General features: G+C 36.7%; 4 protein-coding genes, 1 long non-coding RNA gene and 1 other non-coding gene across 7 annotated transcripts; 2 read left to right on the forward strand and 4 right to left on the reverse strand.

Annotated features, from left to right (window-relative positions):
- Positions 1–3,650: 3,650 nt before the first annotated feature.
- On the reverse strand, positions 3,651–3,754 carry LOC130495416 (U6 spliceosomal RNA). Its single transcript, XR_008934686.1, has one exon. It is a non-coding gene; the product is annotated as a U6 spliceosomal RNA (small nuclear RNA).
- Positions 3,755–4,413: 659 nt separating this feature from the next.
- LOC108862679 (nuclear pore complex protein NUP160) lies at positions 4,414–13,329 on the reverse strand. 2 transcript variants are annotated; one of them, XM_018636891.2, is made up of 26 exons: positions 12,930–13,329; positions 12,603–12,849; positions 12,466–12,523; positions 12,150–12,307; positions 11,971–12,056; positions 11,753–11,857; positions 11,516–11,613; positions 10,923–11,040; positions 10,606–10,788; positions 10,315–10,501; positions 9,654–10,219; positions 9,314–9,476; positions 8,937–9,220; positions 8,618–8,805; positions 8,315–8,391; positions 7,834–8,192; positions 7,483–7,551; positions 7,101–7,407; positions 6,882–7,007; positions 6,421–6,529; positions 6,272–6,340; positions 6,053–6,179; positions 5,784–5,891; positions 5,207–5,347; positions 4,742–4,915; positions 4,414–4,638 (listed from the first exon to the last, which is right to left on the reverse strand). In XM_018636891.2, the coding sequence occupies exons 1-26, from the start codon at positions 13,272–13,274 to the stop codon at positions 4,594–4,596; spliced, it is 4,497 nt and encodes a 1,498-aa protein (XP_018492393.1). In that variant the 5' UTR covers positions 13,275–13,329; the 3' UTR covers positions 4,414–4,593. The 2 variants fall into 2 exon arrangements, with proteins under 2 accessions (XP_018492393.1, XP_018492392.1); XM_018636890.2 differs by having other exon boundaries at positions 6,882–7,010.
- Positions 13,330–13,497: 168 nt separating this feature from the next.
- LOC108862725 (uncharacterized) lies at positions 13,498–15,297 on the forward strand. The gene is made up of 6 exons (XR_001951029.2): positions 13,498–13,841; positions 13,951–14,036; positions 14,334–14,481; positions 14,571–14,687; positions 14,861–14,989; positions 15,252–15,297. It is a non-coding gene; the product is annotated as an uncharacterized LOC108862725 (long non-coding RNA).
- LOC108862723 (PHD finger protein At1g33420) lies at positions 15,024–17,619 on the reverse strand. Its single transcript, XM_018636951.2, has 3 exons — positions 17,090–17,619; positions 16,029–16,971; positions 15,024–15,948 (listed from the first exon to the last, which is right to left on the reverse strand). The coding sequence occupies exons 1-3, from the start codon at positions 17,439–17,441 to the stop codon at positions 15,126–15,128; spliced, it is 2,118 nt and encodes a 705-aa protein (XP_018492453.1). The 5' UTR covers positions 17,442–17,619; the 3' UTR covers positions 15,024–15,125.
- A 600-nt stretch (positions 17,620–18,219) lies between these two features.
- On the forward strand, positions 18,220–19,690 carry LOC108862727 (putative F-box protein At3g20030). Its single transcript, XM_018636952.2, has one exon. It carries the CDS (start codon positions 18,354–18,356, stop codon positions 19,476–19,478), a length of 1,125 nt encoding a protein of 374 aa, XP_018492454.1. The 5' UTR covers positions 18,220–18,353; the 3' UTR covers positions 19,479–19,690.
- Positions 19,691–20,406: 716 nt separating this feature from the next.
- On the reverse strand, positions 20,407–22,728 carry LOC108862728 (probable beta-1,3-galactosyltransferase 8). Its single transcript, XM_018636954.2, has 7 exons — positions 22,571–22,728; positions 21,947–22,158; positions 21,791–21,855; positions 21,454–21,696; positions 21,075–21,374; positions 20,870–20,995; positions 20,407–20,797 (listed from the first exon to the last, which is right to left on the reverse strand). The coding sequence occupies exons 2-7, from the start codon at positions 22,130–22,132 to the stop codon at positions 20,533–20,535; spliced, it is 1,185 nt and encodes a 394-aa protein (XP_018492456.1). The 5' UTR covers positions 22,133–22,158; positions 22,571–22,728; the 3' UTR covers positions 20,407–20,532.
- Positions 22,729–25,325: the final 2,597 nt, after the last annotated feature.

Below are 25,325 nucleotides of genomic sequence, written 5' to 3' on the forward strand. Positions count from 1 at the left end.
CTTCCAGATTTGCCATAGGAGCCAGGGAAAGACTTTGCGCGCATGTTCCTCCGTTCTGTGGTACTTAGACACAGACAAAGATGATGGATGTTCAAAAACATGGAGGTTCTGGAGAAGCCATGAGGGTGTAGTGGTACGTTTGCCAGATCCCACACTCTACGAACCTTTTCACAAGTGAAAAGGACATGACATATTGTCTCGTTTGCTTGACCACACAAAGGGCATATGCAGTTACCTGGGATGCCTCTTGAACGCAATCGTTCTTTAACAGCAAGCGCGCCCGATAAAGACCTCCATAGGAAATGTTTGAGTTTCGGTGGAGCTTTTATCTTCCAAAGATCCCCTCACAGCTTTTTCTCTAATGGAGGAAGAGCTCCACGGCCAGGATGGTTCATCTCTATTATTGCTTCTGTTAGTTTATAACCACTTTGCGTAGAGTACAGCCCATCCTTTGTAAAGCCCCAGCAGTATAAATCTTCTTGACTGATTTTTGGCTTGATACGGAAAATTCGAGCAGCGTCCTCCTCTGTGAATGTTTGCAACACTAGGTTCCGGTTCCAGATGTCAGAGTTATTTTTACTTGTTTGTTTGGATGTACAAAGAAAAATGAAATGATCGGAATGGAATAATGCAAAAAAAAAAATAGAATGTAATTCATTCTTATTCATTTATGAACAAATTTGTTAGGTAATAATTTTTTTGTATCTATTCTATTAATTCTTCAACATGTCCAATTGATTAAAGGTTGTGTCTAACATAAAATATAATGCATCTAAATAATTATCTAGATATATTATGTAATTACCTTTATTAAAAAAATTGTAACTTCCACGTTGGTTTCCTAAATCTGTAACTTTCACCTATATGTTACGTAATATGCGGTTATTTTTTTCTTTTGGGATCCATCAGAATAAATTCAGTTCCAGTAATTATTATTATTCATAAAATAATTTTGTAATGCTTCTAAGATGTAAGCATATTTTGTAAAGCCACCCTTTAATTCCAAAATATTAGTGGTTCACTACTTATTACAAACTGTGGACAACCTTACGTAGTTTAATAAATAAAAATTATATCATTTGGAAACAATAATATTGATACTTTACATTAATAAATATTATGTCCACTATAAAAATTAATGGAAATGAACTGTGGTTTAATTAAGATAATATAATACAATTTAGATTCTGATCAACATTTCAAAGAGTGAGTATATTTTTGGTTTTACATTTTCTAGAAATTCAATTTTTATATTTGTATCTTTTTAATCATATTTGTGTAGAATATTTTTCTTAACTGATTAGTAAAAAGTTCTAATAATTTTATAAAATAGCTGGACTATTAATAGGTCATTTTTCTAATTTAATAATATAGTTTATAAATATATCAGTATTAAAAAGTAATTTTTAAAAATTTAGAAATTTTTTAAAATTTAAATTATTTATATTTCATTTCACATAAAATATAATTTAAACATTTTCTACAACAAATTAGAGTTACGCTATATAATTCAAATACAACTATATTCTGATCCGCTCTTAAAAGGACGGGTATATTTTTTGTTTTATATTTAAAAAATATATATATTTGTGTGTTTTAATCGTATCTGTGTTTTTTTGTATAATATTTCTTCTAAATAGTTAATAGTTTTTAATCTATTTTATTAAATAGTTGGACCACACCTATGTCAATAGGTCATGTTCATGTTTTAAGATCCGCGGGTATAAGTTTTGTTATGTTTGGTATAGGTCAATAGGTCATGTTCATATGTTCACCTATACCAATAGGAGATAAAAATACTTATGTTGGACATGACTTTTATCAATTAATAATTATCTAAATATCTAATTAATACATTGAAATTAAATTTATAAAAAAAATAACAATTTAAATAAAATTGAATTATATCAGTCACCTATAGGTTCAACATGCACCCTCTGGTTTTAACGGTTTTTGTGGGTTTTATCAAAATTTTAGTTGATGAATATCTCTTGAAATCCAAACCGGATTATATATTGAATCACTAGATCTATAGATTTGAAAACATATCCGAATTTTCCTGTTTCAAAATAGACAAAATCTTTACGAATTTACATAATTTTTGTAAAATTATTAATGAAATTTTACATCATAAAATATATGGTGCTTTCAAGTGTGAGTCGAAAAATTGTTTATGTTATTAATATTTGAACACAAATATTTTAAGTTGTTGATATTGTAATATTTATTATTAATAAATTAAGAAGTTTAATTATATGATGAGATTTTGGTTTAAGTCTATTCAGAATTCAAATTTCTGTTTCAATTCATATTTTATGGGTTTTAGTTTGGGTTTAACTATCCGTTTAAATCATATAAAATTCTATAAACTAAAATATATAAATTTCAAATTAAAAATAAAAAAAGAACAAATCACATATAAATTTTGTAATACATGAACAAGTATCTAAATTTAACATAAAATTACTTATGTTTAAATCTTTGGTTAAAAACCCAATAAATGTGACATATTGGATCAATCTATATATTTCATTTATTTAAAAGACTATTATATCAAATTAAATTAGTAACAAACACAAATATGATTATAAAATAAATCAAATACAAACAAATAATTTTTCAAAAAAAATATTAAAATAAAAATATACCCGCCCTTTGAAGGGCGGGTCAAAATCTAGTTATCTAATTATTTTTGTAATTAATAGAACAGTCATTCTATTCAATTTATAATAAATGGTAAAAATCTATGAAATTAATGAAATCAACCATTTCACATCATTTAATTCTAAAATATTGTAATCCAATTGCATCTTATGTTTTTTTTATTTGTTCATGGAGATGATAACTGAGGTTAGTTTTGTTTATTTTTACATCAAAAATTCCTTGCAACATTTATAAGAGGATTAAAAGAGGATAATCTCAAGAACCTTATGACTTAAAATATAAATATCTACAAGAATGGAAAAAAAAAATTACATCATCAAACTCCAATATCTCTTACAAAATGACTAATTCATAAATTTATAAACCAAGATTTTTGTTTCTATTCAGGTATTAAAAATCTCTTTGTTTGTTCGGCACATATCTTTTTCCAAGCTAATACAGATTTAGAGCTCCATCAAAACTGCAACATTGAGTTTCTTGATAATCTCTTACGATAATAATAAGCAGGACATCACGTAAGTGGATAGGGTTTGAGCCATTGTATATTATGAATTTTTTTAAAATTCAGACGCTCTTGAATGAAAGTAAAGTTATATTTTTAGAGCCATAAATTTTCTCTAGTGCTCTTTCACATATTCCTATTTCCATCTTCTTTTATAATGCCCAAAGTTTGGTTTAGTTCTTTCAGTATATATGGAAAACTTTGTTGCTGAAAAGAATTTACGATTTAGAACCGTTGAAAAATTTCGCCAAAGATTTATTTTTCTTTCTCCAAAGAATTATTGTACGAATTGATAATTTTCATGAAATTTGCATATTGCATGATAGTATTTTAGAGATCTTAATCTTTCCTCCCTCTCTCAGCACCATTGATTTGAGCAATCAAGGCTTCAAAGAAGATTGGTAATCTTTGGATTTCTTTCCAATAGACTGTAATCAAATTTTTTTTAGACAGAACTGTTTATGACAAAAAAAATTATTTTATTTTAAAGTTGAATTATTTCTCGATTTATTCGTGTCATTCTTGCGCAGAAACCATATTAATTTTTTCTGTATCATTCTAATTTTATCGGATGTTCTCGAAAAAAATTTCTTTTATTACATGCTCAAATTATTGGTATTACTGCCTTCACATCGAAATGGATTGTAATCAAATTTTCCATCGTTTTATTTCTCTAACAGAATATTGGCGTGCATTATTTATTTCTATATATAACTTATTAAAATAAAAGTATTTTTAAAAAATAAATTTAATACGATGTGTTATAAATATGACTAAAATATTAATAAAGGTATTTTTGTCAATATTTTTTTGTAACAAAGTATGAATATATTTAATAAAATATCTAAAATCACAGTGAGGTGTAGAGAAGGAAGTTTGATGGTGTAGAATGTAGATGCTGGTTGTGGAGAGACGTAGTGGAGCATAGGTCGCTGTAAAAAAAAAGATATGGGTCGTTGTTTCCTTCGGCCACATTATTAATAGAATTGATTTTGGGCTTTCCACAGGTAAAGAGGTGTGAGTTTTTGACTGAAAAGACAAAAAAGTTTGTTTCAAATCCTTTTCATATTTTTTTTTCTTTTCAAGATTATGACTTGAAATAACAGTGGATTTGATTTAGTTTTACAAATTATCAATTGAAAACAGTGATTTAACATGATTTAGATTTAGATAAATACCACATTCAATAACACATGATTTGAGAAAAACATTAGAAATCATTAATTGAATAACTGGGAATTTTAAAAAAAAACCAAAACTATTCAAAATCTTCAATTCAATACACACCCCCTTAGACAACTGAGGACCAATAATGTACTCCAGTAACCACCCATAACAATGTACTCTAAACAAAACCGAAAACACTGATACATGTTCAGATTCACACAAATCAGTCATGAGGCCTCCCATTTCAAGTTCGAGTTTCTTCAACCAGCTGCAGACGACACAGCATCATCCGAGTCAACCTTCAGCTGCAACAAAAACAAACCAACCACAAAACAAAAATTCCTTAAACTGACCAAAACCACACGGCATGACTTTCAGTTCCCATATTATTGTTACTTGCAAATGTACCAGCTTTAAGTGATTGAGTAACGCTTGTTGGAGTTGTCCCTTAAGCTTCTGGCACTGCTCCAGCATCCGTCCTGAGTTCATCGTTTTCTCTAGCGCCCACCATAGTCTTTCCACTGTTGTGTAAGGAAACCAAACCCCTGATACCTTTTTCCTTTTCAATACCTCTGCTGGTTTCTGTTTTTTCACAAGAGAGCAAAAACAAATATACATATGTGAAAGCAAACTCATGCTTAGTCATAGGAGAGCTTCTTAAGGAGTGAAATCTGCAACCATTTGTTCTATTGTTTTGTGCATGCGTAAGACTCTTGCAACTCAAACGTTTTCTATGTTTTCATATTTAATTCTACCTCGAGAAGCTGAAAAACACTAGTGTACCTACAGATCCCAAAAAACTATCCTATAGGGAGATACTTATAATCTAGTCTCGTCTCTCTACAGCTGACAGCCATTGATCATATAACTCACCGATGATGCAAATGATTCCATGTACTCCAATAGCAAATTAGTGGCCTCTGAAAGACGCCCATAGTCAACATATAACTGAAACAATGAAGCAGGACTTGCTTCTTGCCCACCCATTCCCAAAGCTTTCTCCTTCTTACCATCCTGTCGAACAAACCAGAAATTGGTCAACAAGACTTGCATGAAACCAGAAGAGAACAACCTTCCTATGATTGTTTCTTTCCATGGTGTAAATGAAAGCAACCAACCTAGTTATAGATTCCAATGCACAGCAGATATTGTACAGAGAGATTATAAACAATATCTTCAACATTAGACAGTTATGCAACAAGAACGAATAAATAAAATCTACTCTAGAATATGTACCTCTGATATACTAATAGTGAAGCAATAGCTTACTGATGAAACATTCTTCATGCATGTCAGTATCTTTATCAAAGATGTAGGAAAACCAAATCAAGAAGTTTTAACCCAGATTTATAAAGCTACCTAAATTAATCAGAATATATACTATATCATATTTACCAAAATAAAAATAAAAAGTCCACTCAAATATCCCAAAATACTATCAAAAATTTACCTTGAACATGTGAACCAGCCAAAGAGGCAACTCTATACAAGAATCTGCCTGAAGAAGGGTTGAAGCAACAATAACTGGCAATCTAGCGTGTATGTCTTTGTACCTCTTCTGCATTTATACACGTAAATTGTTTCACAAAACCAAACAATGATTAAAACTTTCAATACCCTAAGCTTATTGCCAATACTCATAAAATCCAGAGTAGTAAATAATTAGATACCAATTAAAACTAAAAGTGAATTCCAATCAAGAATTCAGAAATTACTCACAAGATAAACCTCAAGAATTTCCCAGTCACCAGCCAAGTTGGAGCTTTGAACAGCAGGGCTTCTATCAGGCGAATGGGTGACTTCGTCTTCCGTAGATGTTAACATAAGATTAGGCCTGAGATCATTTCTGTAAAATGAATAAAAGTACATTTTTGGATCAGTCAGGCAAGTCAACAAGTAACCAATGAAATACCAAGCAGCTAAGGTGTATTCACTCACGATGACCACAGCGTTCCTTTAGCAGGGCAACATCTTATTGCCATATTCTCAAATATCTTTTCCAGCTCCCTGAGAATAAGGAGTAATTCATTAAACCTACGTAATTCTCAAGGAATATGATTTCAGAAACACCAAGTAAGAAATTTTACTTTTTCAAAGCTGAGCCTCTCCAAAATTTTAAAACAACAGTGAATGCCATGTCATACAAGTCTGCCTGGACAAGAAGGTCAACCAAGTCCGGTGGTGGTTTTTCGAGCCCTGGAGTAAAGAAAACAATGCATATTTATAGACATGACTATAAGATTACTTGGAAACAGTTAGCACTGTCTATGAGATCCTTTTGAAAATCATGCCTAAAGGAAATTGCATAAAAGACAGTTGTCACCTAAAACTGTAGCTAAATCAATGATGCGCAAAACTACCTAATAACATAAAAGGAGACTGCAATATTTAATCCTTGCAACGGTTGCAGTACATCAAGCTCTTAATTCCCTCACATTCCATTCAGGGTGAAGATACCCTAGTTCTAAAGCACGGATTAATTAAAGTTCCAACAGCCCCTATACTGCAAACTCAAAATAGTCCCTGGAGGAAATAGGAGACAGCTTACCTGAATATGTCCACTCGAAGTTTTTCAGAGAAAGCAGATATTCTGCTGTAGTGAAAACAAACTCGTTTTGGATTTTCTCGATATCAATGCAACTCTGATCCCCTTTGGGCTGGTCATTACTCCTTACTGCTGCAAAAGTAATTCAAATGTCGCTATCTGTGCGATAATACATCAATATAACATAATGACGCCCCAGCGTTTAGAGTTGAGAAGACTAACATTGTTGTTCTTCTACTCTTTTAGCCTTTTTTGCTGGATAATGCATGGATTCTTCTGGTAGTGGATCAATCCAAGCATACCCAGGATGCACAAGACTTAATGCATTTATAGCAGCAGAAAGTCCATTAAGCCTCTCTTGCAAAACTAGGGTCTTGTGTTTATAATCCGTGGATCCTGCCTCACTTCTCAGACGAGCAGAAAACTGATACATGTAACTTGCCGCCATTCGCCAATTGTGTCGTTTCATCTCGTAAGCATAAAGCAGCTTGTATGGATTTGGCTTAATCATTATCTCGGAACGCCCAGCCTACAAATGTAGAAGAAAAAATAGTAGAAATAAAACAAGGGCATAAACAAACCGACTCTGCGTCCCACAAAATACCTTCCAAAAAAGCTCTTGGGTGATCTTCTCTGATAAGCCGATGAAAGGCAGATGTCCATCAATGAGGATCTGAAATAAAAGAGAAGTGTTATAAGAATTTTCTTTCAAAGTCATGGTAGTAAAAACATCTTTGTGGAGACCTGAAACATTAAGATAGCACCCACACTAGCAAAATCAATTTTAGTTCCAAGCTAACATACATCTAAGTCCTAACAGCAAAGAGAATTTGCACATGGATTACACTATTTATAACAGTTTTGGAGATGAGGGTCTGTCAAATGTTCTCGTTATTTGCCCATCACAGAAGGAATAATTAAGGAAAATAAGAAAATAAGCATTCTTGACCTCTACCTTGGTTTTGCCACATTCAAATAGAACTATTATGAAGCGCCTCAAACAGATGCGCTTAATTTCCTCATCAGGGTTCGAAATAATAGCGCAGTAAGCATCATTCAAGAGATTCAGATCTAACGTGAACTTGAAAACATTTGCCCACAGTCGTCCTCTACAGTAAGTGGCTGTTACAGGTGGATGGACGTTCTCACTACTCTCCATGAAATTAATGGCCTCATCTACTTGCTCAAGGGCTGCGTACGCAAACTGACAAGCTCCTTCACTTATATTGTACCGTTCAAAAATTTGCATAGCCCATTCATAGTAATGAAGTTTCCATGTGGCACAAGAATTTTCACCATCTGAAATACTGGCACCTGCTTCAACCAAATGGATGGTCAAAAAGGGATAATGAATCAGTAAGACACACAGCCTAGTTTTCGAAACAATCAAAACTGACAAAGAACTAGAGCAAGAACAAACTCCTTGAGGAGCTCACCAATTGTGGAATGTGAAAATCCTGCTTCTTTAGCCAAGCTGTGCAAAGCCTTCCAAGATCCTTCACCTGATGAAGCTCTGCATCGGAACCAGGGTCGATACCATGAGATGTTTTTTAAAAAAATACCTAGACAATGTTCTTGAAGTGATAATATTTAATTAAACCAGAGATGTTGGAAAACATAGCGAGCTTGTCTTCTATGAGATGAGAATAAAACTTACAAGTTATGCACTGGCACAATGTACAATTTATACATGAACAGGCTACAAAATTATCAGTGTATAGACTACAAATGATAAGCACCTGAAGAAGCAGCGGATGGCATCACTAATCTTTCTCTCTTTTAATACCCCGCACGCTCCACGCTGCACTTCATCAAGGAGGCAACAACCACGGATATGTTGAAGAAGACACCAATCTCCATTGGTATCTTGGGCATGTCCAAATGTTTTCTCCCCACGTAAACTTGCCTCGACAATCAAAAGGATTCGCTTGAAATGGTAATTAAGAATATACAAAAAAAAACAAAACAAAGGAATTAGCAATTAATTTTAACTAGCAGCTAGCTAAATATAACGTTTGCTGGAAAAGGTTCACCAAAGAAGCAGAGACAGTTTTTTACCTCGACAGCATCAGCCTGTCCATTCCTAATCAACCTAAGAGTAAGCTCAGTTGAGCGTCTTAGCAAAGAAGAAGAGTCCTCTCCAGTTTTACTATAACGAATCCAGCTAATGAAGTTTTGTACCAAGCTTGTAATGCTTTGTGAACTTGGAAGATATCTAAGTCGAATCCAGTTAAATCGGCTATCCACATTGCAACTCCGGTCACTGAAAAGAAGAATATACGCCAATGAGAAACCGCATTTCCCAAGCATTGTGTTCCATGATCTTCTGTCAATGCTGCTATCTACAATGATAAGACGATTGTGTCAGTGTGAAATATTGGATATGACTTGTGAGGTATGAGCTTTGGGGAATATTTTCGAAGGACAAAACCTACCAATCTGAAGAGATGAGAGCTTAAAGCTGAAATCTTCCACTGAAGTCAATTGAGCCGGCGTGGTAACAAAGAAAAGAATGATCAGCCACTCTGAGACAATATCTTGGATCATCGGAAGCAATTCCAGCCGTAGCTTACATATATCTTGCTGTGACATATTTACCTGCCCAAATAGTAAACCAGAGAACAAAAGAGTAAACAGAACGAGTGACTGCGTTTAAAATATATAAAAAAAGTTGCAAGAAGTAGAGTATGTGAGATTAGTGTCGACATATAAACTACAAAGATTCCATTAAAGGAATGCATTTTGACAATAATATGAACCAAACTGGAAACTGACCTGCCCGGAGATGTTAAGCAGATAGCTGACGATTAGGAAGATGTCAATGGCAGACTCAAACATCACCTTTGCAAACTGAGAAGTGGCTTGAACAAGGATAGAACTACAGATATCTGATAATGTCTCGCTATCATTGTTATGCATAACTTTCTTAGGGACCAGATACTGCAAATAGTGCTCCATGATAGTAAAAACCTTTTCCCAAGATCCAGCCCTTTGACATAGAGCAGAGAGAGACAATAACATTTCAATGGAGAATGTTCTAAGATTTTTATGAGCTTCTAGCTCTTTGTCCCGTGCTCTATCAGCACCAAGATCCGACCAAGTACGCTGACCTATGGACATTGCATATCCCGACTCAAGGATGTTAACTAAGCGAGGAACAATTTCCTCAGATGATATAACTGGCCTTCCAGTAACCGATTCATAATACATGGCATAAGGAGCAGCACCCCACTGCTTATTGATCTTCGAAATACATCTTAGTACCTCCGACAGAATCCCATGTTCATTGGTAGACATCCCAAAGCCTAAGCTTGTCAGGTTGCTGTGTTCGGAGGAAGATCCTATCAACAGACAGCACCGTATTAAATCTTAAGTGATTATAAGCAATACAAGAAAATTATGGTCCTAGATAATAGATCAAGAATCCTTTACATACCTCCAAGGCTGTGCTCAACGTTCTCTGATCTAAAGAACAGTGATACAGAATCGTTTCTAACTAAACCAATAACATCTGACTGAACCAACAACGTGCAAGGTTCGTTATTGTTGCACCAGTGATCAAGATAGCACGAACAAAAGTTTTCCCACCAGTGAAAAACTGAAATAGAAGTCTCACCAGTAACCTGACATAGGCAGAGGCATATTTCAGCTTGTATGACGCAGAGTTATACCAACGGGCAGTCGAATGCATTGTATAAGGTACTATAGAACTGAGTAAAAAACAAACCTCTTCCTCAACTAGTAAAAGAATCTCGCTTTTAAGCTCATCAAGACTTAAGGATTGAAATTCAGAATCAGTCCAGTGTTTGTTGTGGTCCCGTAAAGTTAGACGCAAGGCAACAGTGTGAAAAATTCCAGGACAAAGAAGCCTACGTAAGAAGACTGATGAAATGAATCCCATAATTTGATCCTGCAAATTGCAATAAAGGTTTAGATGGTCTCATACAATAAACATTTGTTTTACAGCATAAAATGCATAAAAGGAGAAGCAGATTGAGTATATTTTTTTCCAACAAAATGAAAACTATGTTTTAAAATTAAGACCTTTGCGGATGAAAAAAGTGAATGTGAAGTCAAAAGAAGGTCATGCGAAGAGCTCCTAGCACTCAGAAATAACTGTTCAGAAATGTATTCCTCCTGTAAAGTGTAAGACCGTGCTTCCCTGAAAACAAATTTAAAATAGAGTATTATCCACCATCAAGAAACAAAAATCAAAAGAGTGAACACAAAAATGTCGGCAGTAGTAAATAGCACAACCAACCACTACTAAAAGATATACACGAGAGTAGCATTTCCCTCAAAAGTTTAGATACTAACACTCTTTCTAGTTTTTTCTTGTTCAAACACTCTTTCTAGCTTAACCTATTATCTTGACAAAACAAATCTCAGAAATGAAACCCCTGGGGAGGGCTTCGCCTAGAGTTCTCAACTTTTTTAAGAGGATTCCATCACCAGGAATTGTAACACAAAAATTCGCCTGCTATATATGTCGCATTAATGTTTCAAAACGGTAAAAGGTTCCAACAGAAGAAGACTAAGAGAAAATAAGACCTCCTAAAACATCAGTATAATGCAATTTTTATATGGAGTATAAAGATTCAACCAAATCAGCAGAAACTAAGTCTTCCCGAACTTACATGGTGCTAGATTTCTGGTACAACACGTGAGATGTCAATTCATCAGTCTTCAGAGTCCAAATCTCGTCGGAAGTAAATCTGACATCCCGCAGTTCCCCCTGCGAAATTCAGGAATCAGGATGTGCAAATCAAAATAGTTGCGAACAAAAGAAATACAACGAAGATGCAAATTCAACATAGTTGTGAGTAAAAAGAAAATAGAATAGCATGTGTTGAGAATGAGCCCAGAAAACGTACCCCTTCTAGTGAAATATTCTGTAGTCCAGAATCCAGAGACAAGGCTATCCTCTCCCCAGAACTAAAGTGCAGGTCATATACAGTGATCACGTCCACGTTGTCTCCCTTCAAAAATTGGAAAATGGCTATCACTTCCGAGAATGCAATAGAAAACGAACTACAAATGTCCCACTCCAGTAAGCCGTAAAGAATCTGAAATGCGTGTAGTAAAAGCTTACCATAGTATTCCTATACAAGACAGCTAAAGGAATGATGCCATTAACGTAATCAACTTTGCCCAACCATAACCTCAGACACACAACCCCTAGTGAAAGAAGCATGAATAAGTCAAAAACAGAGGGAAAAGATAATCAAACAAAACAAATTAGTGGCCACCGATAGAAGTAGCAGATATTACCCTCAACGTTTTTAGCAGCTATACTCTGACACAAAACCCTGCTACAGGTCAGAATGTCCCACACACGTAACCCCCCGTCAGCATGAAGCACGCATATCAAGTTTCTTCCATAAACTTCTGATATACATAAATCTTGCACGGCAGCAACAACTGTCCCCCTACACATTGCGCATTATATAGATGGAAATCACTAGAGGGAAAAAAAAGAAGGGCGTATAGCGAAAGATATCACACATCATTAGCTTTGTTTCGTTCGTCTAAGTAAAATACAAGTAAAAGACATTAGTTTTCTAGTAACGGTACTACAATTACGTGCCTTACAAAACCCCAAAGACGACCAAGTCCTGTATCATCACGCAGCTCCTGGTGGAAACCTGATAGAGAGACGAAGGCAAGTGATAAAAAGAAACATAAAAGAATGGAGACACTAAGCTAATGGCAGAGTCAATCAACCTGATGCAGGTTGGAAAGAAGAGACAGAGCCATCTGATCTCCCAAGGAAAAGGAATCCAGGCGATGCAGCCACACTGGTAACATGAGTTTCGTTCAAGTATGGTCGAACATTCAAGTGGATCAGATGGTCAAGCGGGAAGACCGAGCCAGACTTATAGGACGAAGTATTCTCGATTTTGAGGACGTAGACAACACCAGATGGCGAGAGAGCGTAGAGAAAGAAGACGAGACGACCACTCTCACTTCCCTGCAGTTCAATTCCGTAACTTCAATTTCAAACATAAACTAAAGGATTCAAAAAAAGTGGAGAAGAGGGATTCAATCTACCTCGTCGGCGGATAGAAAAGCGAAAGGAGAGAGGGTGTGAGCGAAGACGAAACGAAGCCCGGTTAATGGAAAACCAGATTTAGCAGAGAGCTGAAGAAGGTCGAGAACGTTTGACCTCGTTTTGTTGATTCTACAAACGAAAGAGATCGGAGGCTCGCCAAGTACACAGCTCGAAGCGTAGTCTTCTTCCGACGAAGGAAGGAGAACGTATCCATTGTCCTCCTCCGTAGAAGGAGAAGGAGGAGGAAGAGGAGGGACGGATATATCGAGCCACTTGACGACATTTCCGCCGCCTGCGACTGGAACCTCCATACCGCCAGGCGAACTCCGACGATTCGACTCCATGTGTTCGTTCTTTGGAACCCTAAACCTTGACTCAGGCAGAGAATTGCAGCAGACGGGGAAGGAGTGACTCTCCGGTTAGAGATATTTTATCGCTCAGCCCGTTAACGATCTTTAATGGGCCTAGTAGTTGTTTAGCCCATTAAGTATTTGGTAATGTAAAACTAGAGCCTAGCGTTTAACGGGGTCGTTTATCTCTGTTCAACTCTTTTTCTTGTACAAAACTGTCGCTTGTTCAGAATGAATGAATGAATGTTAAAAGCTCGCTGCAGCGATACTAGTTGCTTCCTCTTCTTCTTCTTCTTCCTCACGATTCTTCTCTTCCTCTTCGTTGTTTCACATGCCGCAACCATTGGAGAAAGAGAATCCTTGGAAGGAAGTTATTTGTGAATCCGTTGAATTGGTGTTTTTGTTAATTCAATTGTGCCGTCGAGAGAATTCAGGTCATCGGGGATTAGGGTTTCAATCTCAACGGAGACGCGCTGAATTCAAATCAGTCGAATTCGATGATTCTCGCAGAATTAAAGCCAGTGGTGATGCTTGAATCGATCTTCTGCGATCCATCAAGAGGTATGATTCCAAACGAAGCGAATTGATATCTTGTCTTTCGTTCTAAGAACTTATTATATCGTTTTTGGATAATTTTGCTGATAAAACCAATTGATTTGATGAACTCCAGCGTTTCACAGAGTTGGATCATGATGCTACTAGTAGCAAGAAGGGCTCAGATTGTTGTCGTGAACATCCCCCTTTGTTGTCTTGGAGGTTAGATTTGATTCCTCTTTGTTAACCATCACATGAATAACCTCTTTTGTGCTCATCATCGGCAACTTTTTGATGGTGATAGTGTAGTTTCTCATGCTCATTCTAGGATGTATGCATATACTTACAACCTTGTTGACGCCTGAGCATTTGGATGATGTTTGCTTCTTGATGATGGTTACTAATCCTACATCTCTGTCTTTGTGCATTGTTTTCTGTTTTGTTCCTCCAAGTACAAGATTTGTCTGGTGCTTCTTTCGTAAGTGCTGACCTCACATTTTTTTTTCGTGTTGCTTGCAGAGATTAAAACAACATGATGGAAGTCGAGAGACCATATTTTGCCAGGAGGAGATGAGTTATTACCTACGCTACTATTGAGTCTTTTTTGCGCTCTGACTAAGCTCCACTTGTGATATTGTAATTCTGTCGCTACCCAAAAAATGTCTAGGTCAAGTTGCTTTATCACATCCCAAGCTTGGTGTTGATTACTGAATGATTTCCTATGTAATACTGATTTTGTTTGATATGGAATTACAGGCAGATACTACACTCTTGCATTCATCCACTTTTGCCGGAGGAAGGCTAAAATTGTCTCGGCCAAGACAATTTCCTGTAAAGTCATTCCATGGAGGAAAACTGTGTTCGACATGCGAGGTACAAGATCATTCAGAGAAGTAGTTCCAGCTTAACTGTTAAGTAAATTAAGTTGTGCAGAGAATGCAAACATATGCTTAGTTAATAAATGGTGTGAAAGGATCTGCATTCTAATTATATTTATTGATTTAGGATAATTTACTAATCTTATTTGTTGGTTTATGTTTTCTAAGCTTCAGGATAAGGGAAGACCAGTGACAAGAACATGGAAGACGTTTACAGATTGCTGACTGTGTACAAGAACATGGAAGTTGTGAAGAATAGGAAGAAAGTGCATATATGCAGCAACGAAGAAAGTAAAGGTAAGATGCTACTAGCATCTCCATACATTTATCCTTCATAGAAATCTCAAACCCTTGATAACATAACAAAAGTGTAACATCCATAATCACCTTGCAAAGACATATTTACATAAATACAGTCAGCCTACACTAAGTGTTAAAGATAAATTAGACCCATAGACCCACTGTCCATAGCAGCTGACTCACCTCTACAAAAGCCAGTTAGGGACACTTGACTAGAACCACGCTCATTAACAGATTGCTTTGGTTTCTTGCTGTACAGTTCAATGCATCTGAAACAATGGAACTTGGAAGGTAGTGCATCGGCATTTTCAATCCCCGCACATCTAGTGTGGTGCCACACACCACACAAATCACAGGCCAACATCCTCTCACCATCATCATCCTTTGTGCCACACTTGCAATCGACTTCCCAGTTCTCCACCCCTCTCTCCATGCGGTATTGGAGGAGTCCTTCTTTAGATGAGCATCTCCCTTTGACCCGCATGACTCCATTTGTACCAATTAAAAACTTCAGGGTAATGGAATCATCCATAGAGCTGTAACCTAGGAGCTCCTCCACTTCAAAACTCTTGAACATTGCATACACTTCCTGAAAAGCCTTGGCCACTTCTGTTTTCAGGTCAGATACAGTAGCCTTCAGTGGAAACACCAACAGTTCAGGTGGTGGGGATGGGCATTCATTGGCCTCATCGGAAAGCTCGACATGGCACCAAAGGTAGACTGCAAAGGGATTAACCGGGCTGGAAGAATAATCTTTTATGAAATGCTTACAGTCAAGTATCTTTGTGGCTGCATCAATCATTTTATCACTAGTAGCTTGAGACCTGAACTCGACCATGGTTTGTGGGTGCAATAATGTGTCATATAAATATCTCAAGTCGCATTTGATTTGCTCTTCCGATGCATAATTCATGTCTTGATTAGATAAGCGGTGCACATTGTTGACAGGTTCAAGCCTGAAGTTGATAACGCCAAAGGTTAAGATTATGCACGAGAGCAGACTACCAATCACAAGAAGAAAATGAAGAAATATTACCTATACTCAAAGTCGTTTGAGCCAGGCTTGCAGCGAGAGCAGACTACTCGAGATCCATCATCCACCAAGACGCCTCCAAAATGCTTGAGACAATAATCAATCAGCTGTGGGGAGCCTGTTTTGCAAATAGACCTTTTAAGAGCCCACCTTTTAACCCAGTAAGCTCCTTGACCTCCTGCAGCTTTTAATATCTTAACCATGGTTTGCTGTACACGTTCTACATCACTTCTACTCCAAGCACAAAGCACAGCCGATGTTGTAGTTGTTGTGGCTTTCGCTTGGTTCTCACGAATCAGTTGTAGCAGAAAGGAGAATAGGTCTCTTACGGTCACAAGCTCTGAACAGGAGAGTGACTGGTAGAAGCCGAGAATGGAGTGTAGTTGAGTTCTTGGGTTCCTCCCTTGAAACATGAACTCAGAGAGAGGCATTGCAGATAAAGTAGTCACAGCACTCATGTACGCTTCTCTTGTGAGTGCATAACTCCCAGATTTGAGTTCATAACCCCACTCGCTGTACCAAGAACACCCTCTAGCCACCCCATGAAGCAATCGGTAGTCCATCCCATACTTCCTTGACACATCCATCACACTAGCCTTGCGAACAGAAAGGGAGGAGCAAAGCCTGTCCCAAAAGTCCATAATGGAACGGCCAGTTAAGAATCCAGAGCCACCTTCTCTACCCTTGAGAGACAAGAGATGTGCATAGCCGTTCGAGTGAATAACGCCATGAAGTAGATGAGTGTTGTCCTCCAACTGAGAGTAAACCCAGTCCTCTGTGTCCAGAGCCAAGCTGCACCACCTGCAATTAATGCCTTCGGACAAGTTCTGAGTATAACCACACATCGAGCAAGCCTTTTCCAGCCCAATGTTGAGGCTCTTACTGTCTCCTCCTGATCTTATGAGGAAGTGGTACCTCTTTTTACACACAGGATGGCTACTCCAACCTTCAAAAACATAACAAAAAAAACAAAGTTTTGCTCAGTATATGCATTCAACAGCCTATGGATGGACGATTAAATAAAAAAAGATTCAAACTTTTCACAAAGAGGAATATGGACAGACCAACGACTCGGCAGTGGTCACAGTAAACGGATCTAGAGGATCTGGTTACATCCTCCTCAACAACGTCAACGGAGATGAGTCTCGAGGAGGAGAGATCTGAACCGTCTGTCGAATCTCCATGTCTGAGAAGGATCTGCCAAGTTCTCAAGCTGGAGAAGAGCGTGGAGGTAGGGAGAGTGACACGGGCGTGGCTCGCGAGGAAGGATGTCACCCCGTCGCGGAACGGCTGCAAGGTAGACGTGCCGCATCTCATCTCTTCCGCTGGGAAGGTGGAGAAACGGTAGAGATTAGCGGGGATTTTGTTGCTACGCCTAGATCTCTTGGCGTTCCGACCGACATCCATCACAGCCATGACTGTACGAAGCGTTTAGTTTACTAACGACAAAGCCAAACTCGAAAATAAGACTATAAACTAAGAGAGAGAGACCGTGAGATAGATACAGAAGAGGAGAGAGAGAGAGATATAGAAGAAGGGTGTTTTTGGTGGGAGTTTTGGCGGAAGATTTTCCCTCTCAAAATTGAGATTAGGGTTTTTGTTTGTTGTGGATGTATTGACCAAAAACTTGACCTCTTCTGTAGGGGAAGATGAGAGAGAGATGTGGGCCCTACTGATTGAGTCGGTTTTATATTTTCTTTTTCTACACGCTTTAGTTTTTATTTTTCCTCTTCTTCCCTTTTTTGTTTATAAATTACCCAATTAATAAAGTAAACGTAGCTGTTATATAAAATCCTATCTAATCCAATCCCGATTGACTCCTAAAAGATTTCTTGGTCAAATATATAATTCAAATATTTAGCTTTTAAATTTGTCGTCACCCAAATATTTCTTTTTTCGATAAAATGTTAAATTATCCAAATACTTGCCAAATATTTGGTATAACCGTATAAGTATCGAAATATTTCTTTTTAGGTCATCGAAATACTTACTGTTTTGTTAAAGTAAGTCCAAAACAAAATTTAAAGAAAAAACATATTTGCCCAGATTTTCTTTTGTAAGGTTTATAAATACTGCTGACGAAAAAGGGTTATCTTCAGTTATTTTTGAAAAAAAATTGAAAAGTTGTAAAATATTTTATGTGTTTTGTATACTAAGTTAATCATCTTAAAAAAAAAGTTAATCGTCTTAACTTGACTTAACTATAATAATGATAATTATTATTACCTTACTTTAAAACACAAACCTTATCTTCCGTATGATATATCGTCTATAAGGAAGCGTGAAAAAGTTATAACCCTAATTAATTTCTCCATCTGTTTCAAAACAATGACGACGATCTCTGATCTTTCCCGAGACTTGATCGGGGAGATACTTTCCAAAGTTCCGATCACATGTGTTGGAAAAGTAAGATGCACTTGCAAACGATGGAATGATTCAACGAGAGACAGGATAGTTGGTAAAGCAGGAGCTAGGCAGTTTATGGGGTTCACGATGATGGATTATAAGGTTTGTTCTTTGAGAATCGATCTCAACGGAATACTCAAGGACGAAGAAGGCTCTGGTCTAATATCTATAAAACCGATTGATAGGCTCAATAAAATCGAGATATATAAAGTGTTTCACTGTGACGGCTTGTTGTTATGCGCGACAAAAGACAACACAAGGCTATTGGTTTGGAACCCGTATCTAGGGCAAACCAAGTGGATCGAGCCTAAAAAAGCTTACCACAGATTGGACAGGTATGCTCTCGGGTACGATAAAAACAAGAAATCCTACAAAATATTGAGGTTTGTGGATAATAAGTACTTGCCCACATCCCTTTTTGAGTTCGAAATCTACGATATGAACTCTAGGTTGTGGAGGGCTCTTGATGTCACTCCCGACTGGGATAACGAGTTTTTTCGACCCGGCTTGACAGTGAAGGGAAACACTTACTTCTTCGCTAAACAAAAAATAATATTTGAAGATGACGCGGATGAAGCAGACGGAGATGTGGATGATTTCTTGGTCTCTTTTGATTTTACAAAAGAGAGATTTGGACCACATCTGCATGTGCCGTTTCACTCGTATCTCCACGAAGATACCGTGGCTCTATCGAGTGTTGGAGAAGATAAGATTGCAGCTTTATATCAGTGCGCGGACATTAATGTGATGGAGATATGGGTTACAACTAAGATTGAGCCACACACGGTGTCGTGGAGCAAGATGTGCTTCTTAGCAGTTAATAATATGACCCCTCTCATTGGTGCAAGTTTCTTCATTGACGAGGAAAAGAAACTGGCAGTGGTTTTCGCTTTAGACTTTCTTGGTCGCTACAAAAGGGCTTGCATCATTGGAGAAAATGGGTATTTTAAACAAGTGGATCTCGGAGAAGTTGTTGTGAATTCTGGTGACTACCGTTTCCCAATGTGCTCGTACGTGCCAAGTTTAGTGCAAATCATCCAAGCCTAGTATCATGGGGAAGAAGAAAAGGACGATTAGTTGTTACTGGGAAGTCCTTTTTATTTGTTTCTTTCGTATCCTTTTCGTTTTCTTTGCCTTTTGTCACTTTCTTTGAGCAAGACTTATTTTTCTTTTGTTTCTATTTATCATGTATTACTCAAAATCTCTGTCTATCAATCGTATTTGAAGTCTTGACCAAAAAAAAAACCTTATGTTCAGTATCTAAGAGCATGTGCATTGCAAACAACCTTATTTGTTGCTTAATCAATTTTTAATTATTAAAATTTAGGGAAGCAATTTTGTTAAGCAATTTTAGTTTTATATGGATTTATTGGAAGCAATACAATCTCGTTCTCTCCCACAACCCGATCCGTCGGAAGCACCGAGTACAGCTGTTGCAGATCCATCGCCGGCGGCACAGGCATCGCCGTCATTGCTCTCCCAAAACACCCTCAACAAACTCCAGATTCGCCATCCAACCCTCCGTTCCTCCTTCCGCTTCGACGCGTCTGCCGGTTCCTTCTCCCTCGCAATCTCCGCCGACGACTCCTCCCGCGTCGAAAATCCACCCCTTCGACTCGTCATCGACGGCTCGGATCATCAGAGACCTTTTTTGCGAAGCCACCTCTCCTCTCTCTCCACTCACTTACCCACACGTGTCTGTAAGCAACCATACTTCTGGCCCTTAATTAAACAACGACGCTTCTATTATTAAGTTTTTTTGATTTTCTTTTTAATGAAGATTAGGCTAAGCAACGCTTTAAGCGTCCGCAATGCACATGCTCTAATCTAATCTTTAACTGTTTCTTTTACCAATTTAGTACTTTATACCGATTCAGATATATCTCCTTTTTGTTAAAAAAAAAATATACTATATTTATCTCCTTTCATGCTAAAAGTGTAAATTGAATTCTCCCCCTTCCCAAGAAAATAAAACTAAAAATTAAAAGACCTATAAAGTCAATGCTCATAACCAATTGGGCAATTGTTCGACACCAACAAAAATATCATTTTTATTACGTTTTGCAACGTCTCCTTTATTCATTCCACAAAGGCAACCAACTCAGAAGAAGAAGCGAAAATTAGAGAGAGGAGTGTCTCCTTCCGCGCAAGCGCGGTGCACACGTGCCATCCGATCAACCGACTTACAAATCCCACTGCATGACCAATCGAACGACGCAGCACACACGTTCCCGGCCTGCGCTTTCCACTGACAATCCGGTGGCGTCCCGCAACACATTGACCTCTCGTCCACATGCTCCACCTCTAACCCTAGCATCCACGCTCCTAACGACACGTCCTCGTTCGCGTACCTGTGCAGTATTCCTCTACTCCCCCACACAAACCATTAATTACTACTTTTGTAGGCTACAAGAAAATAAAAGATTAATGTCACTCACTGGTTAGTAGAGATGTACGCAGCTAAGTCTTTAGAGATTGCGTAGATCTGTCCAGTCGCATGTCTGAAGTACTTGTTCCCTTCTTCTCCAAACTTCCAGAACTCTGGCTCGTGGTACTTCACTCCCCTAGGTTTTATACCATTCTTTTCAGACATCCAAAGGTTTCAATTTTTATATGTTTTGTTGTTATAAGAACGATTCTTACTTTAGTGAAAGAACCGGACCAGACTTCATGCATCCAATGTAAACCCTCGGTCTTGATTGATATCTCGCTAGTGTGGTAACGAGCATTCCTAAGTTGACATGTACGTCGTCGTCTACCTTCACGTAGAACTCTGCGTCCCACATTGCTGCTGCTGTTGAGAAGTAGAGTCTTGTCTTTGTAGAGAGCTGGTGATATCCTTCAATGTGTTTTAGTCTCAAGAAATCTTTATACTCTGAATCTTCTTCATCTATGGCTTTGTCTAATACTCCTCCTGGTGTTGCACTGTGTCCTATCACAAACCTGACAACAACAACAACAACTAACTTTAGATGACTTGCTTTTTGGTAATTATTGTATTTTCCTTGGCTTACTTCACAACCTTACAACAATCCCTTTCTCTTTCTCGATTTTCTTCAGCTTTTCTCCTGTTGGCATCCATGTCTGCCTCACCGAATCTCGTCTCTTCTTGCTGCTGAATGCTGTGTTGATGCCTATCACTGCAAACGCTTTTTGTAGACTCTGGTTTTTCGCGCTCTTTTCGCTCCAGAACTCACTGTTTCTATGGCTGGTACGTCCTGCTGCTAACTCCAGCTCCAACGTTGACATAGTTCTCTCCAATGCTCTACACATTTATTAACACTTTTAGTGTTGTTACATTCTCTGTCTTAATCATGTTTAACCAAAAACAAAAAAAAAACAAAAGATTGGACTATTACTTTACTGCTTGGTGGGTTTTTGATACTTCTCCTATTATGTCTCTGGATTTGCTTTCTATCAATTTCTGATCAACAAAAGTGGGAAAAAATGTTATTAGTAAATATATTAGGTGGTTTATTATGTTTAGTAAGGATAAGTGGAGAAGGAGATATTACGCGTTTATGTTCATCGCAGTCCTTTTGAACTTCTAAACGTTTAGACAAATGCTTTACGAGATGTTGATCCTCTTCTTCAGACACGTAAGAGCGACTCAAAGATCGACTCATGAACAGTGAGCCTGCAAGAAAGCTAGCGAGGCACAGCACTATTATGGCTTTTCCTGAAGCAGCTTTGGGCCTCATCTCTATGCTCCTCTTTAGTCCTAATTCTGCAGAACATCATATAAACTGATCATGAGGATGTATACTTGTCTGTGCTTTTACATCACATGCTTAAATGATCATGAAATTTGTGTATACATATGTTATATGCTCATGAGGATGCTTGAAATATCTAACTAAAATCCTCTATACATTTCTAATATGATCAGAGGCATGCCATTTGTAGGAGATTTTATCAGAGCCAATAACATTATATGGACGAAAAGCTATACATCAAGGAAAAGGTTAGATAATTTTTTTGCACAGCTTCTTAAGCTAAATAAACTCCGGTTTAAGAACAATTGATTTTTTTGAAACTAATAACAATAGATCAATTTAACAAACTCAGACTCTTTTTTTTTTCTTCTGAAAAATCAAACTTGGACTCTTAAGATTGATGATTGAGAATCATGAACATACCTCTATGAAATGATGGGACTGAATACGAGAGCTTTCAGATTAAGAAACAAGTTCTGAAAGCTCATGAGATGTTATTTATATAAAATGAACACAAGAATGTAGTTGCTGAACGACAACGGCGCTGATGTTTTGCTTCTCTGTCTCAATCTGTCCGTCTTGTCATGCAATGTGCATGTCCCAACTACATTCTTGCAACAACTTAGGCGCTTAGAGTGTTGCGTTCACAACACATGACTCAAGTTCTTGAACAAATAAGCGTAAATGTGGTACAGACGTTACACCATATGTAAATGCTTGTAAGAATTACGTGAAAACTGTAACAATATTTCAAAGTTAATGTAATTGTGAAATAGTAATTACAAGTACTAACATATGTTGCAATAACATTAAGTTACATCTCTATAATAGTATACACTGTGACATCAAGTTACATCTCCAATTGAAACCAATACGTAGTAGCGTAGGTCTGTTAAAGTGGGTCGGTCCATTTTGTAGAGGTTAAAAACATTCTTGAACCAAGCTGCAAGAAAGTTTTAAGCTTAAGGATCACGTTAGATATGTTTTGTTTAATGAAGCATAATGATCATACGGAGTTATATATGATCTATCTTTTCAAAGTCAGTGATAATGCTCAAATCATAATAACTCAAATAATTCCAGTGGTGAAGACAAAGACACTATTATTCATTGAGATTGATGCGGCAATGGAGAAGTGTGTTGTGTGGACCTTTTCTGTCCGTCCGAAATTACAGTCAATGATGCTTACCCGACTATATCTCTGAGATTATGATGTCAATATATATTTATTGACCATATCTCTCAAACTTCTGTCATATAATAGGTTTACAGTATCTTAGCCTCAAAAGTCAAAACATATTGCTGTTAAACGCATCAATTGGCAAAGGTTATATTAAGCAGTTATCACTAGTAAAAAAATACGGCCATAACCACAAAGTTGCTATGAACAAATTGTGGCAAGCTAGTTTTAAAAAAAAAACTAGTAATTTCTGCGACGACAAATGTTGCGATTAGTTACATTTTAGCCGTGGCAAAAATATTCGTAGTAAAATAGCGTTAACAAGTCGAAAAAATAAAAAAAGAATCCACAAACAATATCTTAGACGAAGATTAACTCCAGTCTCTTAATTCAAAATTTGACATCTTTTTACATTTTTCGGCGAATAGACAGCTCTTATATCTCTTATTTAAAAGACGGTTCTTAGCTTTTCTTAATTAAAATCTAAAAAAACTAAAAACATGTTTCTTATGCGAAACTAAGAACTCCAGTTAAAAAATTGAGACTTATAATGGTCTTAGATATTAACTAAAAAAACTAATAATCGTCTTTTAAATAAGAGATATAAAAATTGTCTATTAGCTAAAAAATATAAAACTAAAAAATTACCAATTCATACCGGGATTATTAATCTTGCCCTTAGCATTTCATGGCTAGCCCAGTGAAAAAAATGGCATATCATATTCATGCACAATTGGCAGTGATAAAAAAAAAGCTACAAATAGTTTTTTTTTTCTTTTTAGTGGCAACAAATAGCTACAAATAGTTGAACCAAAAAAAAAAGCTACAAATAGTTTATGTAGTAAGTTTAGTGGCAACCTTTCTTTAAGTGCTATCCCATCCGTCTGTTTAGCTCAAAAAAACTCGAAAATTTGTTATGAAAATAACTGTGTCAAAATTCATAGCAATTTTTCGTGGTAAAACATGGCAAAACCATAGCAATGTTCGTGGAAAAAAATGTGGCTTGCCTTTTAATAAAAGCTAACACACTAGAATTCATCTAATCTATTAATTTAACTAGGCATGCCGTTTAACACAACTGTAAGTCAAAGAAAAGATAGATGGATGGTTCTGCGGCTAATTAAATGGTTTTGGCTAATGGTTTTGGCTAATGGTTTTGGCTGATTATAATAGGCTATAGATGGTTTGTACTGCGTTGGGGATAGTTGTTTTCCTGGTCAGGGAGTTATAGCTGTGGCTTTCTCAGGAGTGATGTGTGCTCATCGTGTAGCTGCTGACATTGGTTAGAAAAGTCAAATCTTTTTTTGTAATATGTCATGGGAGACTTGTTGATTGCTACGAGCACAAGAAGCTAAAATTTTTTCTCATTTAAATTTATAGGGCTAGAGAGAAAATCAAAGGTACTTGATGCTGGTCTTCTTGGTATACTTGGTTGGCTAAGGACACTCGCATAGTTCTAAGGGTAGAAGGGACAAAAGCTAGTGACGATCGGTGGAAGTGTTCCTCAAGTCCATGAGAACGGCTTTACTATGAACAATCTTTTTATTTTTGTGGTTTAGGACCAAGACAAGTTGCACATAGATAAGAAAATATATATATATATATATATATATATATATATATATATATATATATATATAGATATTTTTTTTTTTTGTCTTTCTCTGCATACACTGACATAAATAAATAAAAAGGATAGATGGTTTGACTGTTTGCATCTATCTTTGGTGTTTATTGATCCTAGAAGAACTTTTTTTTTTGGGCAGACAATATAAAACATTCAAAACTGTAAACAGTCAAAACCGAAACATTAGTTTAAGCTAAGTCCACAGAAAAACTTAAAAAAAAAAAAAATATCCGAAGATGTATCCCCAATATATTAATCTTGGAACATTACAACATGTTTTGTAGCCACTTGTCATCAGTAGGATGATTCTCAGAAATCTTTAGAAAAATATGTTGGTCCATATACATATATATTATACTTTTTATTAAACT

The sequence above is a fragment of the Raphanus sativus genome, chromosome 5 (genome assembly GCF_000801105.2).
Source record: "Raphanus sativus cultivar WK10039 chromosome 5, ASM80110v3, whole genome shotgun sequence".
Taxonomy (NCBI): domain Eukaryota; kingdom Viridiplantae; phylum Streptophyta; class Magnoliopsida; order Brassicales; family Brassicaceae; genus Raphanus; species Raphanus sativus.

Excerpts from the sequence above, each read along its gene's own strand:
- LOC108862679 (XM_018636890.2), bottom strand. The coding sequence starts at position 13,274 with ATGGAGTCGAATCGTCGGAGTTCGCCTGGCGGTATGGAGGTTCCAGTC. Across the intron at positions 12,308-12,465 it reads CGTCTTTGGGGTTTTGTAAG|GGGGACAGTTGTTGCTGCCG; the intron begins GCACGTAATTGT and ends CGCAATGTGTAG. Across the intron at positions 9,477-9,653 it reads TGCTTAACATCTCCGGGCAG|GTAAATATGTCACAGCAAGA; the intron begins GTCAGTTTCCAG and ends CTATTTGGGCAG.
- LOC108862723 (XM_018636951.2), bottom strand. The coding sequence starts at position 17,441 with ATGGCTGTGATGGATGTCGGTCGGAACGCCAAGAGATCTAGGCGTAGC. Across the intron at positions 16,972-17,089 it reads TGACCACTGCCGAGTCGTTG|GTTGGAGTAGCCATCCTGTG; the intron begins GTCTGTCCATAT and ends ATGTTTTTGAAG. Across the intron at positions 15,949-16,028 it reads TCAAACGACTTTGAGTATAG|GCTTGAACCTGTCAACAATG; the intron begins GTAATATTTCTT and ends TATCAACTTCAG.
- LOC108862727 (XM_018636952.2), top strand. The coding sequence starts at position 18,354 with ATGACGACGATCTCTGATCTTTCCCGAGACTTGATCGGGGAGATACTT.
- LOC108862728 (XM_018636954.2), bottom strand. The coding sequence starts at position 22,132 with ATGAGGCCCAAAGCTGCTTCAGGAAAAGCCATAATAGTGCTGTGCCTC. Across the intron at positions 21,697-21,790 it reads AAAACCCACCAAGCAGTAAA|AGCATTGGAGAGAACTATGT; the intron begins GTAATAGTCCAA and ends ATAAATGTGTAG. Across the intron at positions 20,996-21,074 it reads GGTCCGGTTCTTTCACTAAA|GGGAGTGAAGTACCACGAGC; the intron begins GTAAGAATCGTT and ends TATAAAACCTAG.